The sequence below is a fragment of the Molossus molossus genome, unplaced genomic scaffold (genome assembly GCF_014108415.1).
Source record: "Molossus molossus isolate mMolMol1 unplaced genomic scaffold, mMolMol1.p scaffold_m16_p_12, whole genome shotgun sequence".
In the NCBI taxonomy this organism is placed as follows: Eukaryota; Metazoa; Chordata; class Mammalia; order Chiroptera; family Molossidae; genus Molossus; species Molossus molossus.
The window spans coordinates 64,251,002-64,268,137 of NW_023425347.1; the positions used below are offsets into that span (position 1 = coordinate 64,251,002).

The window sequence follows — 17,136 nt, forward strand, 5'->3', positions numbered from 1 at the left end:
ATCACATGTCTTAACCAGAGCCTGACTCTAGTTGCTAGGGTGCCTTTGTTCTTGCCAAAAGTGATAAGTGAATTACCTGCTGATTTTCATATAGGAAGGGCTGATGCCATGTACTTAGCCACGCTTTATGATCCTCCACTTCAGAAGAGGGAGAACGAGTCCTCTAGGGTGGTTGCTGCCAGAGGAGGAGGGAGGTACAGTAATATACTGAACATTGCTGTCCTGAGGAGCAGCTGAATGGCTTTTCCACTGCAGAGACAGAATTATTTAAAGAAGGAAGTGAAACTGGAGAATATTTCAAGCAATTCATCAGTGAGCTGGAACTCCCCATTTTAGAGACAGAAGGAACCCTAAATAGCATGCAGAGCAAGTTAATCTGTACCCAGGGCATTTTAATAAATTTGCTAAAGAAATCAGTGTCAGCTCTTGTTATACTAGGAAAGAGGACGTGTTCTTCCAAGGGGATAGTTGGCTTTTATTTGATTGAAATGCTCAGTATATTTAAACACTTGTAGTCTGGCCCTCCGAAGTATTTCAGTTGCATAATTCAGTTTTTAATAACTAATTTAATAATATTAGTTGTTAGTTATTAAACAAGTTTAAAAAAACATATGAGAGACTACTGGTCATCACCACAATGACAAATGCTAAAGATTCATCAGTTCAGCACATTCATAGAGTGCCTACTATGTGTCAGATACTGTGCCAGACTCACAGTCTATGAAGATGAGCGAGACACAATCCCATGGTCCAGTGAAGTAGAGGGACGTGTTAGGAAATAGGTCCAGTAAGGTATTGGAAGTGCTCTGATAGTGCATTAAAGGCTGATGGGTTCTAAAACTGTGTGCTGTCATCCTCAGTGTCTATAGCAGCCACAATCATCTATGCCTATGCCTGGCTGGTTCCTCTTGCACTCTGGGGTTTCCTCCTGTGGAGAAACAGCAAAGTTATGAACATCGTTTCCTATTCATTTTTGGAGATTGTGTGCGTCTATGGATATTCACTCTTCATTTATATCCCTACAGCAGTAAGTACCACACTTATTCTGAGTGATGTCCTGATCTTGGTTGAAAATTCAACCAGCATCAATATTTCTAGCCTAACACTGATGTGCACCTGAAAAATACCCTGTGAATTCCATGGAACAGACTGACAGATCTCAGAGGGAAGGGGGGCGGGGTGGAGGTGGGAAGAGATTAACCAGAGAACTTATATGCATATATGCATAGCCCATGGATACAAACAGTAGTTGGTGAAGGTCTGGGGTGGTGGGGGCTGGACGGAGGGGGGAAAGAGGGGAAAATGGGAGACCTGTGTAATACTGTCAACAATAAAATAAATAAATAAAAATACCCTGTGAATTTATTGTTTGTTTATTTTTTATTGTTGACAGTATTACAGATTTCCCCCTTTTTTCTCCATTGACCCCCTCCTTCCTGCTCCCACCCCCTCTCAGCCTAATGTCTGTGTCGATTGATTGTGCATATTACCCTGTGCATTTAGAAGTTCAACATGAATGGGGGCTGGAGAGCCAAGTGCCTTCACAGGACCTAAAGCTCTTCACTATGAAAGCTTTCCCTTCAGTCTGCATGTTGGTTGCTGGTGGTGTTTCTCCAGGATGTGCTGAGAAACCAGAGAGGCAGTGGGGGCCCAATGCTGACTGGCTCATGGGCTTTTATAAACATATGTGCCTGGAATGAACAAATGCCTCTCTGAACTGCCTCTCAAATCCCCTCCCCTCCCTCTCTTCTTTCAGATACTGTGGATTATCCCCCAGAAAGCTGTTCGTTGGATTCTAGTCATGATGGCCCTGGGCATCTCAGGCTCTGTCTTGGCAATGACATTTTGGCCAGCTGTTCGTGAGGATAACCGGCGAATCGCATTGGCCACGATCGTGACAATTGTGTTGCTTCACATGCTGCTTTCTGTGGGCTGCTTGGTACAGTCTCATTCCTGTGTTCTTACAGTATGCTTTAAATGCAAATACTTAAAGGCCTCAAACTGTTAGACTTGGTAGTTCTTTAAAAGCTGGCTCCATGAAATAAATATTTTTTTAGATAGACTCTTCTGGATGAGAAGTGATAAAGTCATGAGGACTTTTTTTTTAATCCTCACTTGAGGATGTTTTAATGATTTTTGAGAGACAGGAAGGGAGAGAGAGAGAGAAACAAACATTGATGTGAGAGAAACATCACTGGTTGTCTCACATACATGCCCCAATCAGCCAATCAGTGATGTTGAACCCACAACCTAGCTAGGTAGGTACCCTGACCGAGAATTAAACCCATAACCTTTTGGTGCATAGGACAGCGTTTCAACCAACTGAGCTACCCAGCCAGTGCAAAGTCATGAGGATTTGATTGTAATCTCCAGCTTTACCTAATTTCTAATGTTTGATTAAGACTTGATATCTGGTCCTGGCCGGTTTGGTTCAGCGGTTAGAGTGTTGGCCCACAGACCAATGAGTCGCTGGTTCGATTCTGGTCAAGGGCATGTCAAGGGTACGTACCTGGTTGTAGTTCTTGTGGGAGGCAACCATTAGATGTGTCTCTCTCAGGTAGAAGTTTCTCTCTCTCTCTCCCTTCTTCCCTCCCTCCCTTGTACCCTCCCACTCTAACAAAAAAATCAATGGAAAAATATCCTCGGATGAGGATTAAACAAACAAACAAAAAACAAAAAAAAAAGATTTGGTGTCTGGCCAGAGGAGGGGGTGTCGATAAAAGTCTATAAATAGGACTGGGAGTTCTGCTTTTGGATGGCTTTGCTGGTTTTCTGCATGTAACTAGAAGGAGTTTTGAAATTTAAAGCTTCATAGGTGGAGAGCTTGAAAATGAAGTCAAATACAGGAAAGGGGAGAGTTATTTTATTTATTTATTTATTTATTTATTTAATCCTCACCTGAGGACATTTTTTCCATTTTTTTTTTTGTTCAGATAGAGTGTGAGGGAGAGAGAGAGAGAGAGAGAAACATCAATGTGAAAGGGACACATCGAGTGGTTGCCACCCGCACGACCCAACCAGGGCCAGGGACAAACTGCAACCGAGGTACGTGCCCTTAGCGGGAACCAAACCCGGGTCTCTCTGGATCACAGGCTGACATTCTAACTGCTGAGCAAAACCGGCCAGGGCGGGAGAGTTGTTTTTAACGTGAACAACATTTCAGTTTTTGAGTTTATGTGTTTAGGTGTCTTTTTAAGGGGAACATGTGCTTTTGAGTCAGACAGGCCCAGATTGAAGATCAGCTCTGTCACTCACTGGCTGTATGAATTCTGAATCTGTAACATGAGTATAATAGGTCTTGCTTCAAAGGATGTTCTGAGGACAAAATAAAATAATACATGTAAAGCACAGAATATAGAACTTATCCCTTAAATGCCCATAAATTAGGTCCCTTTCCTTTGATCCTAAGGAGACGTGGTTTTATATCTTTTGTACACATGGTGCAGAAAAATTGCTGACCATGGCCTTAACAAGGCCTGGCACAGGTTTTTAAAAATCTCCAAGTCCAGGAATGTTAATAAGGTCCCTGAAGAAGGAAAGCACATGCCCACAGGAAGTCGTCCATATAGCACACATCCAGACCCTTGGTCAGATTTTGCAGTTTTGGGAGGAAATATTTCTTTGGCACCATTTGATCTTTAATATTTCTGTGTAGATGACCATGATCTCATTAAGTGTATGAGTAAGATCCCAATACTTTATCATTGAACAAGTTTCATAAAAAGCGTCAAATTCTGAAACACAGATCTGGTTTACACCTACTCTATATGTGCCTACACTTTAAACCCTTGAGACCGAAGACTGTGGGTTTGACTCAGGGCAGAGCAACATGGTTCATTTCTGGCACTTGAATCTCTGGCTGATCTCTTGAAATGCTGCTGTGACCCTCTGTTTGCTGAAGAAGAATGCCCTTTTCATTGTAACTACCTCTCTCACTGGCATCTTCCATCTGTCTTCTGAATTTTTCCTCATTATGTACCTGGTTGAGAAGTTGGTGAGGAGAAAAGGCATTGCCTCGTTTGGTTCTGATGAACAGAGGAGGAGCAAGACAGACTGGGTAATGGAGCTGGGAGGTGTGGTTGAGGTTATTATTTCTATCATTATTAACCCATTTCATCTGGTACCTGTGGCCAGGACCTTTTATCTCCAATGCCTGTTATTCCCTTTTGGGGTAAATGACACTGAAGTTAGGATTTACCTGTGCATCTTGCTACTTAGGAACTTTTATTTCTTATTTATTTAATCCTCACCTGAGGATGTTTTTCCATTTATCTTCAGATAGAATGGGAGGGAGGGAGGGAGGAAGGGGGGAGAGAGAGAGAGAGAGAGAGAAGCATTGATGAGAGAAGGACACATCAACTGGTTGCCTCCGGTACAACTCCTACCAGGGCTGGGGATGAATCACAACCGAGGTATGTGCCCTTGACTGGCATCGGACCTGCAGCTCCTTGTTCCTCGGGCTGACGCTCTAACTGCTGAGCTAAGCCACCAGGGCTACTCAGGTGCTTTTTTTTTTAATCCTCACCCGAGGACATTTTTCCATTTTTTGTTCAGGTAGAGTGGGAGGGAGAGAGAGAAACATCGACGTGAAAGGAACACATCGAGTGGCTGCCACCCGCACAACCAACCAGGGCCCGGAACAAACTGCAACCGAGGTACGTGCCCTTAGCGGGAACCGAACCCGGGTCTCTCAGGACCGCAGGCCGACGCTCTAACCGCTGAGCCAAACCGGCCAGGGCTACTCAGGTGCTTTTACAACGAGAGCACTATAATGAAGTGGAAAGAGGACTGGGCTAGGAACTGCTTAGCACTGTGAGCCCAGGCAAATGACTTAACTCTTAGAACCTTGGTTTCCTCATCTGTCAGCGAGGTCTGTGGGCTTTTGTGAGACTCAATGAAATGGATGTGAAAGTCCTTCATATATTGTGACGGTTTCTTCAGATGTAAAGAAGTTGTTTAAAACTTTTTTTTTCTTTCTTGATATTTGAGAGAGGAAGGGAGAGATAGAAACATCGATGAGAGAGAACATCGATTGGCCACCTTCTGCATGCCCCTCACTGGGGATCAGGCCCACAACCTGGGCATGTGCCCTGACCGGGAATTGAACTGGTGACCTCTTGGTGCATGGGTCATGCTCAACCACTGAGCCACACCGGTTGGGCTGTAAAGAAGTTATTAAAAGAGCCCCGTGTCATCAGAAACCACCAGGGCCACTGCTGCTTATTCCTCCTGAGTGCCCCAGTAAGAGCTGTGCAACATCACACAACTCTAAAGACTGTGCCCTTTTATTGGTGCCTCCACTGAACTTCTTACCCATTATATGCTTGGTTGAGAAGTTGGAGGAGAGGAGGCGGGAGAAAACACATTGCATTGTTGAGTTCTAAGGGACTTGGAGGAGCAACTCAGATTGGATGGTGGAGCAGGGAGGTAACTGCGGGTGTAGGACCTCTTCTTGGAGGGGAGCATCATTTTTCCTCCTCAGGGAAGGGAGCCATCCTATGATCAGGTATGTAGCCAGGGCCTTCGGTGTCTGGGGTTTTGTTCTCCAAACTGAAGATCACCTCCTCCTTTCTCTTCTGAAGGAGCTGTGTAGTGCAAGAGGGCCGAAGCAGAAGTTAGGGGATGGGTTCTAGTCCCAGCTCTATCACTTCCTGCTCTGGTTATTTCCCCTCTCTGGATCCCCCACCTTCGCACTTAGAAAAGGGATCTGTAATAACATCTTTACTGTTGTCAGGATTGAATGATATGTGCAACATGAAAAACAGGACAAGCTGTACAAAGGAAGACATTATTGGAAAGGCAGGGAGAGGAATTGGCAGGGGAGCTAGTTGAGCCAAGGGGCACCAGCTGAATCAGACAGGTTGGCCTTCTCACTCTCCCCTGGGGAGCATGGAGTGTTGTTTTTGCTTTAGTGCAGTGAAGCATATGACAGCCCTGTGCCTGCTGAGGTCCCCTTGGTGCTGCACCTGATCACCATCTCTAAGTTGGTACTGGCACACACCTGGCAAAGATGACTAAGGAAGCAGCAGAGGATGAGTCCTTGGCTGGTATGATTGGAGATGTACGGGCCTACGTTTGAGGTGAGGTGGTCACTGCTAATAGCAGTGGGTCCTGTGCCCTAGTACTGGTGGAACCAATGAATCACAGAATTATTACTTGCCCTAAGAGATCATTTTCCCCCAATCCTTTCATTTTATGGATAAGAAAACTGAGGCCTATATGCCACATATATTTTTAGGAAAAAAAGACGAAAAGGGATAAAAAGGTGTTTTTTATAGCAGGGTACTTTCATGTTTTTGTATTATTTGAATTTGTTACAATATATATTACTTTAAAAATCAGTGGGGAAAAATAAGATTTTTCTTTTAAGAGAGAGTTCCGCAGCATAATCTGTAAAGTTAAATTAAACTATTAAACAGTACCCCAAATAAATATCTTCAGCTCTTAAAAACAAAACTGAGGCCACAGGAGTGGAGTGACTTGTCCAAGTCACAGTGCAAGTTACTAGCAGAGCCTGGTTTAGCACCTGGGCCTCTTGTCTCATTCCATCTGACGAAGGTTTCCTCCAGTAGTGGGAAGAAAAGTATTGTTCCTGCATCACGGGGGTTCCAAGGCTCAGTGTTCCTGCCAGTTAACCTGAAGGCCCAACACTAGCAGCATGGGCCCTGGGCCCCCCTTAAGTTAGGGACTGTTCTTTCCTTGCCTCAGAAAACAGTTGCAGGGAGGAAGACTTTTAAAACTAATAGAATTACTCTGGGAATGTGATAAACTAGAGGGAGTCTGCAGCTACAAACCTTTTTTTTTTTTTTTTTTTGATATGTGCCCCTAGCAGGAACTGAACCCGGGACTCTGGTCCACAGGCCACCGCTCCAACCGCTGAGCCAAACCGGCCAGGGCGTACAGCTAGAAACTTTTTGAAATGGACTATTGCAAAGTTAACTGGAATCTGGGAAAGCTCTAGCATGCCGTGTTGGTGCCCCCTTCTGGCTAGAAGAGAGCAGAGGAGGTGAAATGGTTCTTGACTTGGCTTTTTATCTTTTTACCTTCCTAACACCCTGACTCTGAGGGGGTGTCATGAGTGTGCAGTGGTCCTTGATTTATTAATGATTCACCTTTCCTTTGAACATTCATGTTCAAGGCTAGTGAGACTGGTATTTTCCTATGCTAAACTTGGGATTCTAGACCTTGACACAGGTGAGATCCTCCTTAATGTTTTCTGTCTTCCACCTCCTTCTGATTTTTGACAGTTAAATTGTAGATGGTGAGTGGAAGCATTTACCAGACCTTTCATTTCCAAGCTGAAGAACTGTAAGTTACACCCTGCCTAGTACCTTCTTTAAAGGTCTTTACAGAGAGCCACCTGGTTTAGCAGTGATCTATTGTCGTTCAGTTCATTAAGTGTTGATTGTTTTCATGGTGTGCCAGGCCCTGTGTGAGGGGCTGGTGACATGGAGCAAAGAAGGATACAGTCTTTGGAGGAAAGACTTGAGCTTTGGAGTTAGAAAGACCTTGCTTTCAACCTTGGCTTCACCACCCATTAGCCATATGCACCTGATTGAATGACAGCCCCTCTGACCCTCAGTTTCTTCATCTGTGAAATGAGGATAATAACCTCATAGGGTTGTTACAAAGATTAAGTTATATGTAGTGAATGCTCAGTAAATGGTAGTGAAATTTTAAAAGGCACTCATGGCCCTGGCCAGTTTTGCTCAGTGGTTAGAGCGTCGGCCCGCAGACCAATCACTCGTGGGTTCAATTCTGGTCAAGGGCGCCTACGTTGGTTTCGGTTCATCTCTGGCCCTGGTGGGGGTCCTACAGGAGGCAACCTGAGTTGATGTGTCCCTTTCAAGTCGATGTTTCTCTCTCTTTCCCTTTCTCTCCCTCTCTCTCACTCTATCTGAAAGATGAATAGAAAAATATCCTTGGGTGAGGATTAAAAAAAAAAGGCACTAACACCCTGGCCTGTTTGGCTCAGCGGTTAGAGCGTCAGTCTGTGGACTAAAGAGTCACAGGTTTGATTCTGATCAAGGGCACATACTTCAGTTGCAGTTTGGTCCCTGGCTCTGGTTGGGGTTGTGCAGGAGGCAATCAATCAATGTCTCTCTCACATCGATCTCTTTCTCTCCCTTTCTCTCTCTCTCTCTCTCTCCCCCTGCCCACCCCCTCTTTACTTGAAGATAAATGAGAAAATATCCTTGGGTGAGGATTTAAAAAAAATTTTAAAGGCACTTACAGTCGAGTGAGACAGAGAAGCAGAGACGGTTGTAGCTCAGAGTGATGACCAATGTGTTACTGGGAAACAAAGGGGCCATGAGAACCCAGAAGTATTATTGGTATGAAGTCTAGAACACTCTGTTTTGCAACTCTCCTTATGCGTCTTCTTTTTCTTCAGGCATACTTTTTTGATGCACCAGAGATGGACCATCTCCCAACAACTGCAGTTATTCCAAACCAAACAGTTGCAGCAGCCAAGTCCAGCTAAGGAGGAAAGTAAGACATTATATATTTACCTTTGTGCTGTGTGGTACAGTAAAAAATGGGCAGGTGCATCAGTTCTGTTACATCAGCATAAAAACAGAGAGGGCCAGACCCTTGAATTGTTTTGCCTAGTTTGGTGTGTGTACACACATGTCCCTCTTGCTGAAGTCTTCAATTGTGAAATCCACATGATCCGGCTTTATAGATTGGGAAATGTAAGCTCTTAGATTCTTCTGGAAGAAAAGCTCCTGCCTTTTGGTCCCAGCCTGCCCTCTCCTCTACTCCCTTTCCTCTTTCCAGCAGTACAATATAGTTTGTTTCATTTGGTTACAGTCCTGGTGGTTTTTTACTAGTTTCCCTGTGACTTCTCAGCCTGGCCTCAGACTCTGAGTGTGACCTCTTTTAAATTGCTCATGGGTTCTCCAAAGCTTACAAGTTCTCATGCCTGATATGTTCTCGGGCCTCTGATGATTCCACTGTCAATGGTTAGCTCAGTGGGTTAGAGTACAGGAAAAATGTCAGTTCCTCTGTGGTCTGTTCCTTGTCTCCCTGTTCTACCTCGTCAGTATTCCAAGGCTGCAGCCATGCTGAACTTCTTGCCATTACCAGACACATCATACCTTTGCACTTGCTGTTCCAGATGTCTGAAACATTCCTTCCCTTCTAGGTCATCACTTACCTTGTTACCCCATTACACCTTGTGTTGTACATCACAGAGGGGGACTTGTTTGAACTGGGTCCTGAAGGTTGAGCAGAAGCAATCAGTTACCCATTGTTCTGAAAAGAGTAATCAGCTTCCCATGACTTTTGGGAAGGTGAAGACAGGCTGTTTATTGGGGCACAGTGATGCCATATCACTGAGAACAAGAAAACCTGAGCCCAGCTGGAGAGGGACAGCGGTAGAGAACACAATGGTGACAGTTGCATGGGTCTCTGCCTTGGCCAGAATACCTGACATCAATCTGGTGAAACCCTGTTGGGGGCTTTCTCAGCCTGCTCCTGAGCTGAGACTTCAGTTTCTTCCTTATATTTTGGTTATGAAGTCTCTAGACCAAGTGTCTCAGGTGCTGTAAACCTTAAAACTCTGAAGTTGGTATCTGAGAAGAGACAGGCCCTGCGGGCCCTTGTAGACCTCCCATCCTGATTTACAGACTTGATACCTCTGCGTTTTGCTCAGATCTATAAACTTGGGTGTCAGTGCCAACATTTGGCTGTCAAGTCTCCAAATGAGATAGTGATGAACAGTTTCTTTGGAGCCTCCCTGGCTGAGCATCAATTGTTTTGCCAGTAAGAGGGGCTGTCCAGAGCTCCAGGCACTGCAGATTTGTGAGCTGGCTGTGCCCTCTACTGTAATCTCTGGATTCCCAGCTTTCACTGAAAAAGTATGGCTTCTAATCTCTCAGATAACCTTCCTCATGTAAAGCTGTGCATTGGAGGGCTTGGTCTAGACTGGATTACTGGGAGAGCATTAACCCCTTTTCTCCTTGAGACCTCATAGGGGAGCCTCCCATTCCTTATAATCAGGGAAGCTACCCTCTATTCAAGTCATTGATGTTAAGAATATCTGGCTTCACCCTGGCCGGTTTGGCTCAGCGGTCGGAGCGTCGGCCTGTGGTCCAGAAAGACCCGGGTTCGGTTCCTGCTAAGGGCACGTACCTCGGTTGCAGTTTGTCCCTGACCCTGGTTGGGTTGTGCGGGTGGCAACCACTTGATGTGTCCCTTTCACATCAATATTTCTCTCTCTCTCCCTCCCACTCTATCTGAACAAAAAAATGGAAAAAGTGTCCTTGAGTGAGGATTAAAAAAAAAAATTAAAAAAAAAAAAAGAATATCTGGCTTCCTTCTTTTCTTTTAAAAAAGTAACATCATGCTCTGGCCGGTTTGGCTCAGCAGTTAGAGCGTCGGCCTGCGGTCCGGAGAGACCTGGGTTCGGTTCCCATTAGGAGCACGTACCTTGGTTACAGTTTGTCCCCATCCCTGGTGGGGTTGTGTGGGTGGCAACCACTCGATGTGTTCCTTTCACATCGATGTTTCTTTCTTTCTCTCTCTCTCTCTCCCACTCTATCTGAACAAAAAATGAAAAAATGTTCTCGGGTGAGGATAGGAAAAAAAAAGTTAAAAAAGTAACATCAGCCCTGGCCAGTTTGGCTCAGCAGTTGAGTGTCGGCCTGTGGACCAGAGAGTCCCAGGTTCGGTTCCCGCTAGGGGCACATACTACACACAAAAAAAAGTAACATCACCTGAGGGGTAGTACCATTTCTTCTCTGAGTCAAAACCCTAGTAAAGCCTGGAAGCTGTACCTAGGAAGTCTAACTTTGGCTTGAGGGGTAGAATATTGAAGGCCCACATCCAGACTGGGGCTGCCTTCCCAGGGGTGATGACAAGTGGGTCTGTCCACAGGAGTGCCCAGCAGGTAATTACACTGCAGTATAAGAGGGCCTTAATCAGAGACGAGAAAAGGGCTTCAGGAGACTCCTTTATAATTAAAACCCTCCTGATCTATACACAAGGTTTATATGCAATTATCCTTTCACTCACTCATGTCAAGAGTGCTTATTTTATAAGCCAAAGCTACACACCTTTTTACTAGGTTTATACACATCAATTCTTTTATTCTGAAATCAGCTTTACCTCGTGCTATAATCCCCTTTAACACAGCATCCGGGCTGCATGGCTTCACACCGGGGCTAAGACTATTCTCTGCCAGCCCCTTTTTCTTTTCCACGGTGTCCGCAACGTCCCTGCTTTCAGTTCCTGGGCTATTTCTTTCTCAGTGTTTTTCTTTGTTCCCTTTTTTTTGAGGTAAATTAGGAAAACCTGGGGTGACAAGTAGGTCAACATAATAACTTTTTATTCTTTTTAAAAAACTTATTTAGTGGAAAATTTTAAACACAGACAAGAGTAGAGTGAATAGTATATTGACTCCCCATTGCTCACCTCCCGCTTTCAGTGGTTGTCAATTCCTGGCCAGTCTCTTTTCACCCATATGCCACCTCTTTCCCCCGTGTTACTTTGAAGCAAATGTAAGACATCCTGTTATTTTATCCATAATATTTAAATTCTGTATCTATAAAAGACATTCTATAAAACATTACCATAATACTATAGTCACATCTAAAAAAGTTATAACTTCTTTATATCAAATGTATTCAGTGTTTGAATTTCATATTGAAGTTGGTTGATATATCTCTTTTTTTTTTTTTTTTATCCTCACCGGAAGACATTTTTCCATTTTTTGTACAGAGTGGGAGGGAGAGAGAGGAAGAGAGAGAGAGGGAAACATCGATGTGAAAGAGACACATCGAGTGGCTGCCACCCGCACGACCAACCAGGGCCGGGGACAAACTGCAACCAAGGTACATGCCCTTAGCGGGAACCGAACCCGGGTCTCTCTGGACTGCAGGTGGACGCTCTAACCGCTGAGCCAAACCGGCCAGGGCTGGTTGATATATCTCTTAAGTATCTTCTAAATATATGTTTTTTTTAAATAATTTTTCTTTATTGATTTTAGAGAGCGAGGAAGGGACAGGGAGAGAGATAGAGACATCGACAACAGAGGACATCGATTGGTGGCCCCCTGCATGCCCCCCACTGAGGATTAGGCCCACAACCTGGGCATGTGCCCTGACTGGGAATCAAATCGGCAACCTCTTGGCGCATGGGTTGATGATCAACCACTGAGCCACACCGGCTGGGCTCTTAAGTATTTTCTAAATTATAGAATCCTACTCCGTCTCCCTTGCTCCCTTTGCCACTTATTTGTTAAAGAATTTTTGTCGTATAGTTTCTCACTATCTGGATTTTGCTGATTGTATCTCCATGGCGTTATCTAACATGTTGTACTATTGTCTTTTTTTTTGCAAATTGGTGGTTGTATCTAAAGATTTGATCAGATTCAGGGTTTGTTATTTCTGAGGGGTGGGGATGGGCAAGACTACTTGACAAGTGCTGTTAAATTCTTCCATCCATAAATTCATAATGACTAATTATCTTTCTTTTTTTGATATTAATGGCCATTAATAAGCAATGCCTAGATCCATTAATTTATTAGGGGCTTCAAAATGGTGATATTGCAATTCTATCTTTCCTTCTTTGTTTACTAACTGGAATACTTCACTTATAAAACTTCCCTTCATTTGATTATCCAATGATAGCATTTATATAAGAAAAGCAATCTGGTGGCAGCAGACAACTTAGATGTTGAAGTTATTTCTCTAAACATAAATAATATGCTTTTCTATCATTTAACTCCTTTCTGTATGAAGGAGTCTTTATCTTGAAAGTTACTCTTTTTTGTTTTTCAGTCCTCTTTTAAGTTTTTTGGAGTGTGGTTCTTTTGGACACCAAAACCAGCAAGAAAACTGATGGAATGGCACCAACCCCTAACATCTGGATGGTGCCACACTGAAGCTTAATTACCTATTTAACAAACAAAAATTAAATGTCATTCAGCACATGTGTCTTTCAGCTCTTCTTTCTCACCTCTCCGTGATCATTGTGACTATGCACTGATTTGTAATGAAACACAAGGGAATGGGTTAGGTGTGCTCAGGTGTCCTGCTATTTGCCTCTCATGGTCAAATGATATGCTTTATGCTAGATACACCCTTAATTCCTGAAATGGATCCGTCCTAACTTCTGATGTCTTTTCTCTGGATTGTGTAGATTTCTTAGGTGATCCTCTTCTCTCCAAATGTTTGCCATCCTAAAGTGGCCAAACTGTGTGAACTTTGGGGTAGGATTCACTGGGCACCTGAAAATTTGTCTTTGGTGAACTGATACTGGACAACTGAAGCTAATGGTTGCAAAATAAATACCTCACATAACATCTGTGTCTACACTTCATAACTTTGACTTCGAATTCTTCCTTGATGTTTTTTTGTCTTGGCACGCTGGAGGCTGCTGTGGTATGGGGGTTAAATTGAACATCTGAATTTTTCCTCCTATAAGTATGGAACAGTGAGTTTAAAGAACATACTCATAACCTTTTTAAAAATTTTTTCCTTTATTGATTTTAGAAAGAGAGGAAGTGAGAGGGAGAGAGAGAGAAACATCAATGAGAGAGAACATCAATTGGCCGCCTCCTGCATGTGCCCTGACTGGGAACCAAACCGGCAACCTCTTGGTGGATGGGTCGATGCTTACCCAGTAAGCCACACTGGCCGGGCACAACTTTTTTTTTAATCCTCACCTGAGGACATGCTTAGAGAGAGGAAGGGGGCGGGGAGAGAGAGAGTAACATCAATGTGAGATAGAAACATTGATCAATTGCCTTCTGCGTGTGCCCTGACCAGTAATCAAACCAGCAACCTTTTGGTGCACAGGACGACATTCAAGCAACTGAGCCACTCTGGCCAGGCATCACTTACAACCTATTTTGATGGTGATTATAGAAATTTCTTTAAGGGCACTTTGATTGCCTCTTCAAGGAGGCATGACTTCCTGGCTAGAGTGCCTTCAAGGGAGAAACCAGTGACACCTCCAAGATATCTTTTAACACTTTATATTCAAAATACACACCATCCAGGAGGCTGAGCTTCTGCCAGGTCAGGATTGCTGATTCCCTACTGTTTTGCTGTTATCTTCAGGACAGAGTTCCCTATGAATTTGTGAGTAGGTTACAAAGGCACATTGGACCTAAAATTCTGACTAGGCACATAAAGGAAGATGCACACAAATTCCAGCTTCAGTGAGTTTAAGGTCACTGTAGCACATCTGTGGACAACATCTGCAACAGAACTGAGTGACAAGATATCACCACAAACCCCAGAATTTAAGTAGGTGGGAACCACTGTCAGTGTGAAAACTTACATGGTATCAGCATTTTTGTGGAAAGAAGTAGAGGGAAGCAACAGGGCATCTGAGTAATCTAAAATAAGAGAACCTCAAAATAGCCAGCAGGTACTCCCTGGAAAGTAATGAGGACCAATAGGAGAACAGCAGCTGGTACTGGGGCAGGGGGCGGGAGTTTTGTGCAACCCAGTTTACAGCTGATGAGTGCACGAGGTCCGAAGTAAGGTCTGAAGAAGCCGGAGCAGTCCAGGTCCTGTGACCTCTCAAAACCAAAGTGTCTTTCCAGGACACCAGAGTGAAAAATGCAGGGAATAGAATACAAGTAGGGTAGGCCAGGGATATCTGGAGCAAAAGAAAGGGAAGTCCAGATGAGAGTGGGGATGGGGAACAGAGCCAGATCTCAGAACATCTGAAGCCGTATTTTTGAACACTTCATGAAAACAGAAAAGGAAGCTATGGAGCCTTGAATTTATCACAGCTATCCTGACTCACCCCTCCCTCCTAAATGTGCAACAAAACTAATTTCATGTGAAAACGAGCAACCAAAAGGATTGTAACCAAATCTCATAATGAAGTTATATAAAAAAATAAGAACAAGGAGCAGAATAACATTCCTAATGAATGAAAGCATTCCAGAAAGATATGTACATAAAGCCAGATAAAAACTATAACAATATTTCAAAATGAGCTAAAGTAAATTAAGGAAATAGTACAAGGTATGAAAGAAAAGCACAAATCAGAATTACAAAGCAGAAATTAGGTAATAAAACTCAGGAAAGAATTGGAAAGAAAAGGGAAAACTAATTTCACTAATGACTAAACTAGAAGGAATATCAGAGAAACATAGTTTTTGCACAATAGATAGTGCCTTAAGGGAATAAAAGTGAAAAGAAGGGAAACATTTTAATTTCAGAATGAGTAAAAAGAAATCAAATAGAAAATAATAAATATAGAAGACAGTCCAAAAAGTTTTAAAGGTATATTATACATGTCCTTGAAGGAAAAAAAAATACAAAAATCTATAATATAATAAAAAATAAAAACTTTCCTGAAAAAAATTAAAAAGACTTGTGACTTCATATAGAAAGAGTATACCTCATACCTAGGGAACTCAACCCAGAAGATCAACACTGAGACATATTCTAATAAAATTAGTGGATTTAAAGAAAAAATATTTGGGGCATCTAGGCTTATAAAGAAAGTCAGATTGTCATCAGACTTTGATAACAGTACTTTATGTTGGAAGACTGTAGAATAACAACGTATCTAAGATACCCAAGGAAAGGAAAATGTGAGCTAAGGATTTTACATCCAGCCAAACTGACTTTCAGGTGCAAATACCACAGACAAAATATTATCAACATGGAAGAACATCAGGAATATTCTGATGAGACCTTTCTGAGGCATCTGCTAGGGAATACACTTTAGACAACTCAACATGGAAGGTGAGACATTGACATAATGGGTAGTAAGCACTAAGTATATATTTAATTTTCTTTTTATTTTTAAATATGCTTTTATTGATTTTAGAGAGAGAGGAAGGGAGAGGGAGAGAGCGATTGAAACAGACTGGCCGCCTCCTGCATGTCCCCTGCTGGGAATCGAACCCACAACCCGGGCATGTGCCCTGACCAGGAATCAAACCAGCGACCACACCATCCAGGCTATATTTATTTTTAGAACTAAGAATAAATGTTGGTTTTAAGGGGAGAATATAGTTTACAGTGGTTGTGTGTGCTTAAAAATACAGTGTAACTTAACAAAAATGGAAGAAGGGAGAACATTTATAAGGCAGAATAAGCTTGCCTATTGCCTTGTAGTTATAAACTAAGAATAAATGAATAGTGCTTCAGCTCTGGCCAGTGTGGCTCAGCAGTTAGAGCATTGGCCCACAGACCAAAGAGTCGAGGGTTTGATTCCTGGCCAAGGGCATGTACCTTGGTTGCCCGTTCGATCCCCAGCCATGATCAGGGTCCTGTGAGAGGCAACCAGTGGCTGTGTCTCTGTCACATCAATGTTTTGCCCTTTCTCTCCCTTCCTTCCTCATACTCTATCTGAAAATCAATGGAAAAATATCCTCAGGTAAGGATTAAATAAATAAAGTATATTGCTTCAAGTCAAATGCTAGAAAGGAAGGGAAGGAGGAAGTTATTAGGTAAGGTCAATGTTGTTCGTTAACAATTGATGATAATTGTGTTCCCCAAAGAGAAGGGTTTAAAGATGTTATATAAAGAAAATAATTCGAAAAATACAAACCTTTTTAAATATTAAAAAAAGGGAGCAAGCAAATAAATAGATCAGACACTGAAAAACGATTTACATAGAAGAGTTGAAATGTTCAAACAGATGTGGGTGTGAATTTCTGTTTCATTTTACCTCTTTTTTTTTTTTTTTTTTTGGTATGTGCCCCTAGCACAAACTGAACCCGGGACTCCCTGGTCCGCAGGCCGAAGCTCAACCGCTGAGCCAAACTGGCCAGAGCTTCATTTTTACCTCTTTATGCTTGGCTTTCTCTGTAAGAGCTTATATATACAATCTGGGAGGGCAAGTGTGAGAATTGAATGTATATGATATGCTTTGCAGTGTCCAAGTTAAAACAAACAAACAAAAACAAAACAAAACAAGATCTCTAGCCTCTCAGCCAGGAAGGGAGGGGCAAAGCTAGAGCTTGAACCCATGATCTGCTCCAGAACTTGCCCTTTCGATACTGTGCTGCTCAAGGCAGGACATATCCACCGAGTGGTGGAATTATAGGAAGAAAGAGAGGTTGAACAGGAAAGGCTTCATGGAATAAATGGCATTTGAAGATGCAGAGTCCAGCTTAAGCTGAGGCAAAAAGGAGAAAAAGCTAGTTGTGTTGGTGAG

The 17,136-nt window shown here is 43.0% G+C and overlaps 1 protein-coding gene across 3 annotated transcripts in view; it reads left to right on the plus strand.

Moving 5' to 3' along the window:
* The window catches only part of YIPF1 (Yip1 domain family member 1), a 43,029-nt gene that overhangs the window by 17,827 nt on the left and 8,066 nt on the right, over positions 1–17,136 (plus strand). For 2 of the 3 annotated variants that reach the window (XM_036255480.1, XM_036255482.1), the window contains exons 7-10: positions 861–1,027; positions 1,757–1,939; positions 8,393–8,490; positions 12,783–13,294. In XM_036255480.1, the coding sequence (XP_036111373.1) occupies positions 861–1,027; positions 1,757–1,939; positions 8,393–8,482 (440 nt within the window). In that variant the 3' untranslated portion in view covers positions 8,483–8,490; positions 12,783–13,294. Of the gene's footprint in view, positions 1–860; positions 1,028–1,756; positions 1,940–8,392; positions 8,491–12,782; positions 13,295–17,136 lie in introns of those variants that run through there. The other variant, XM_036255481.1, reaches the window with a different exon arrangement.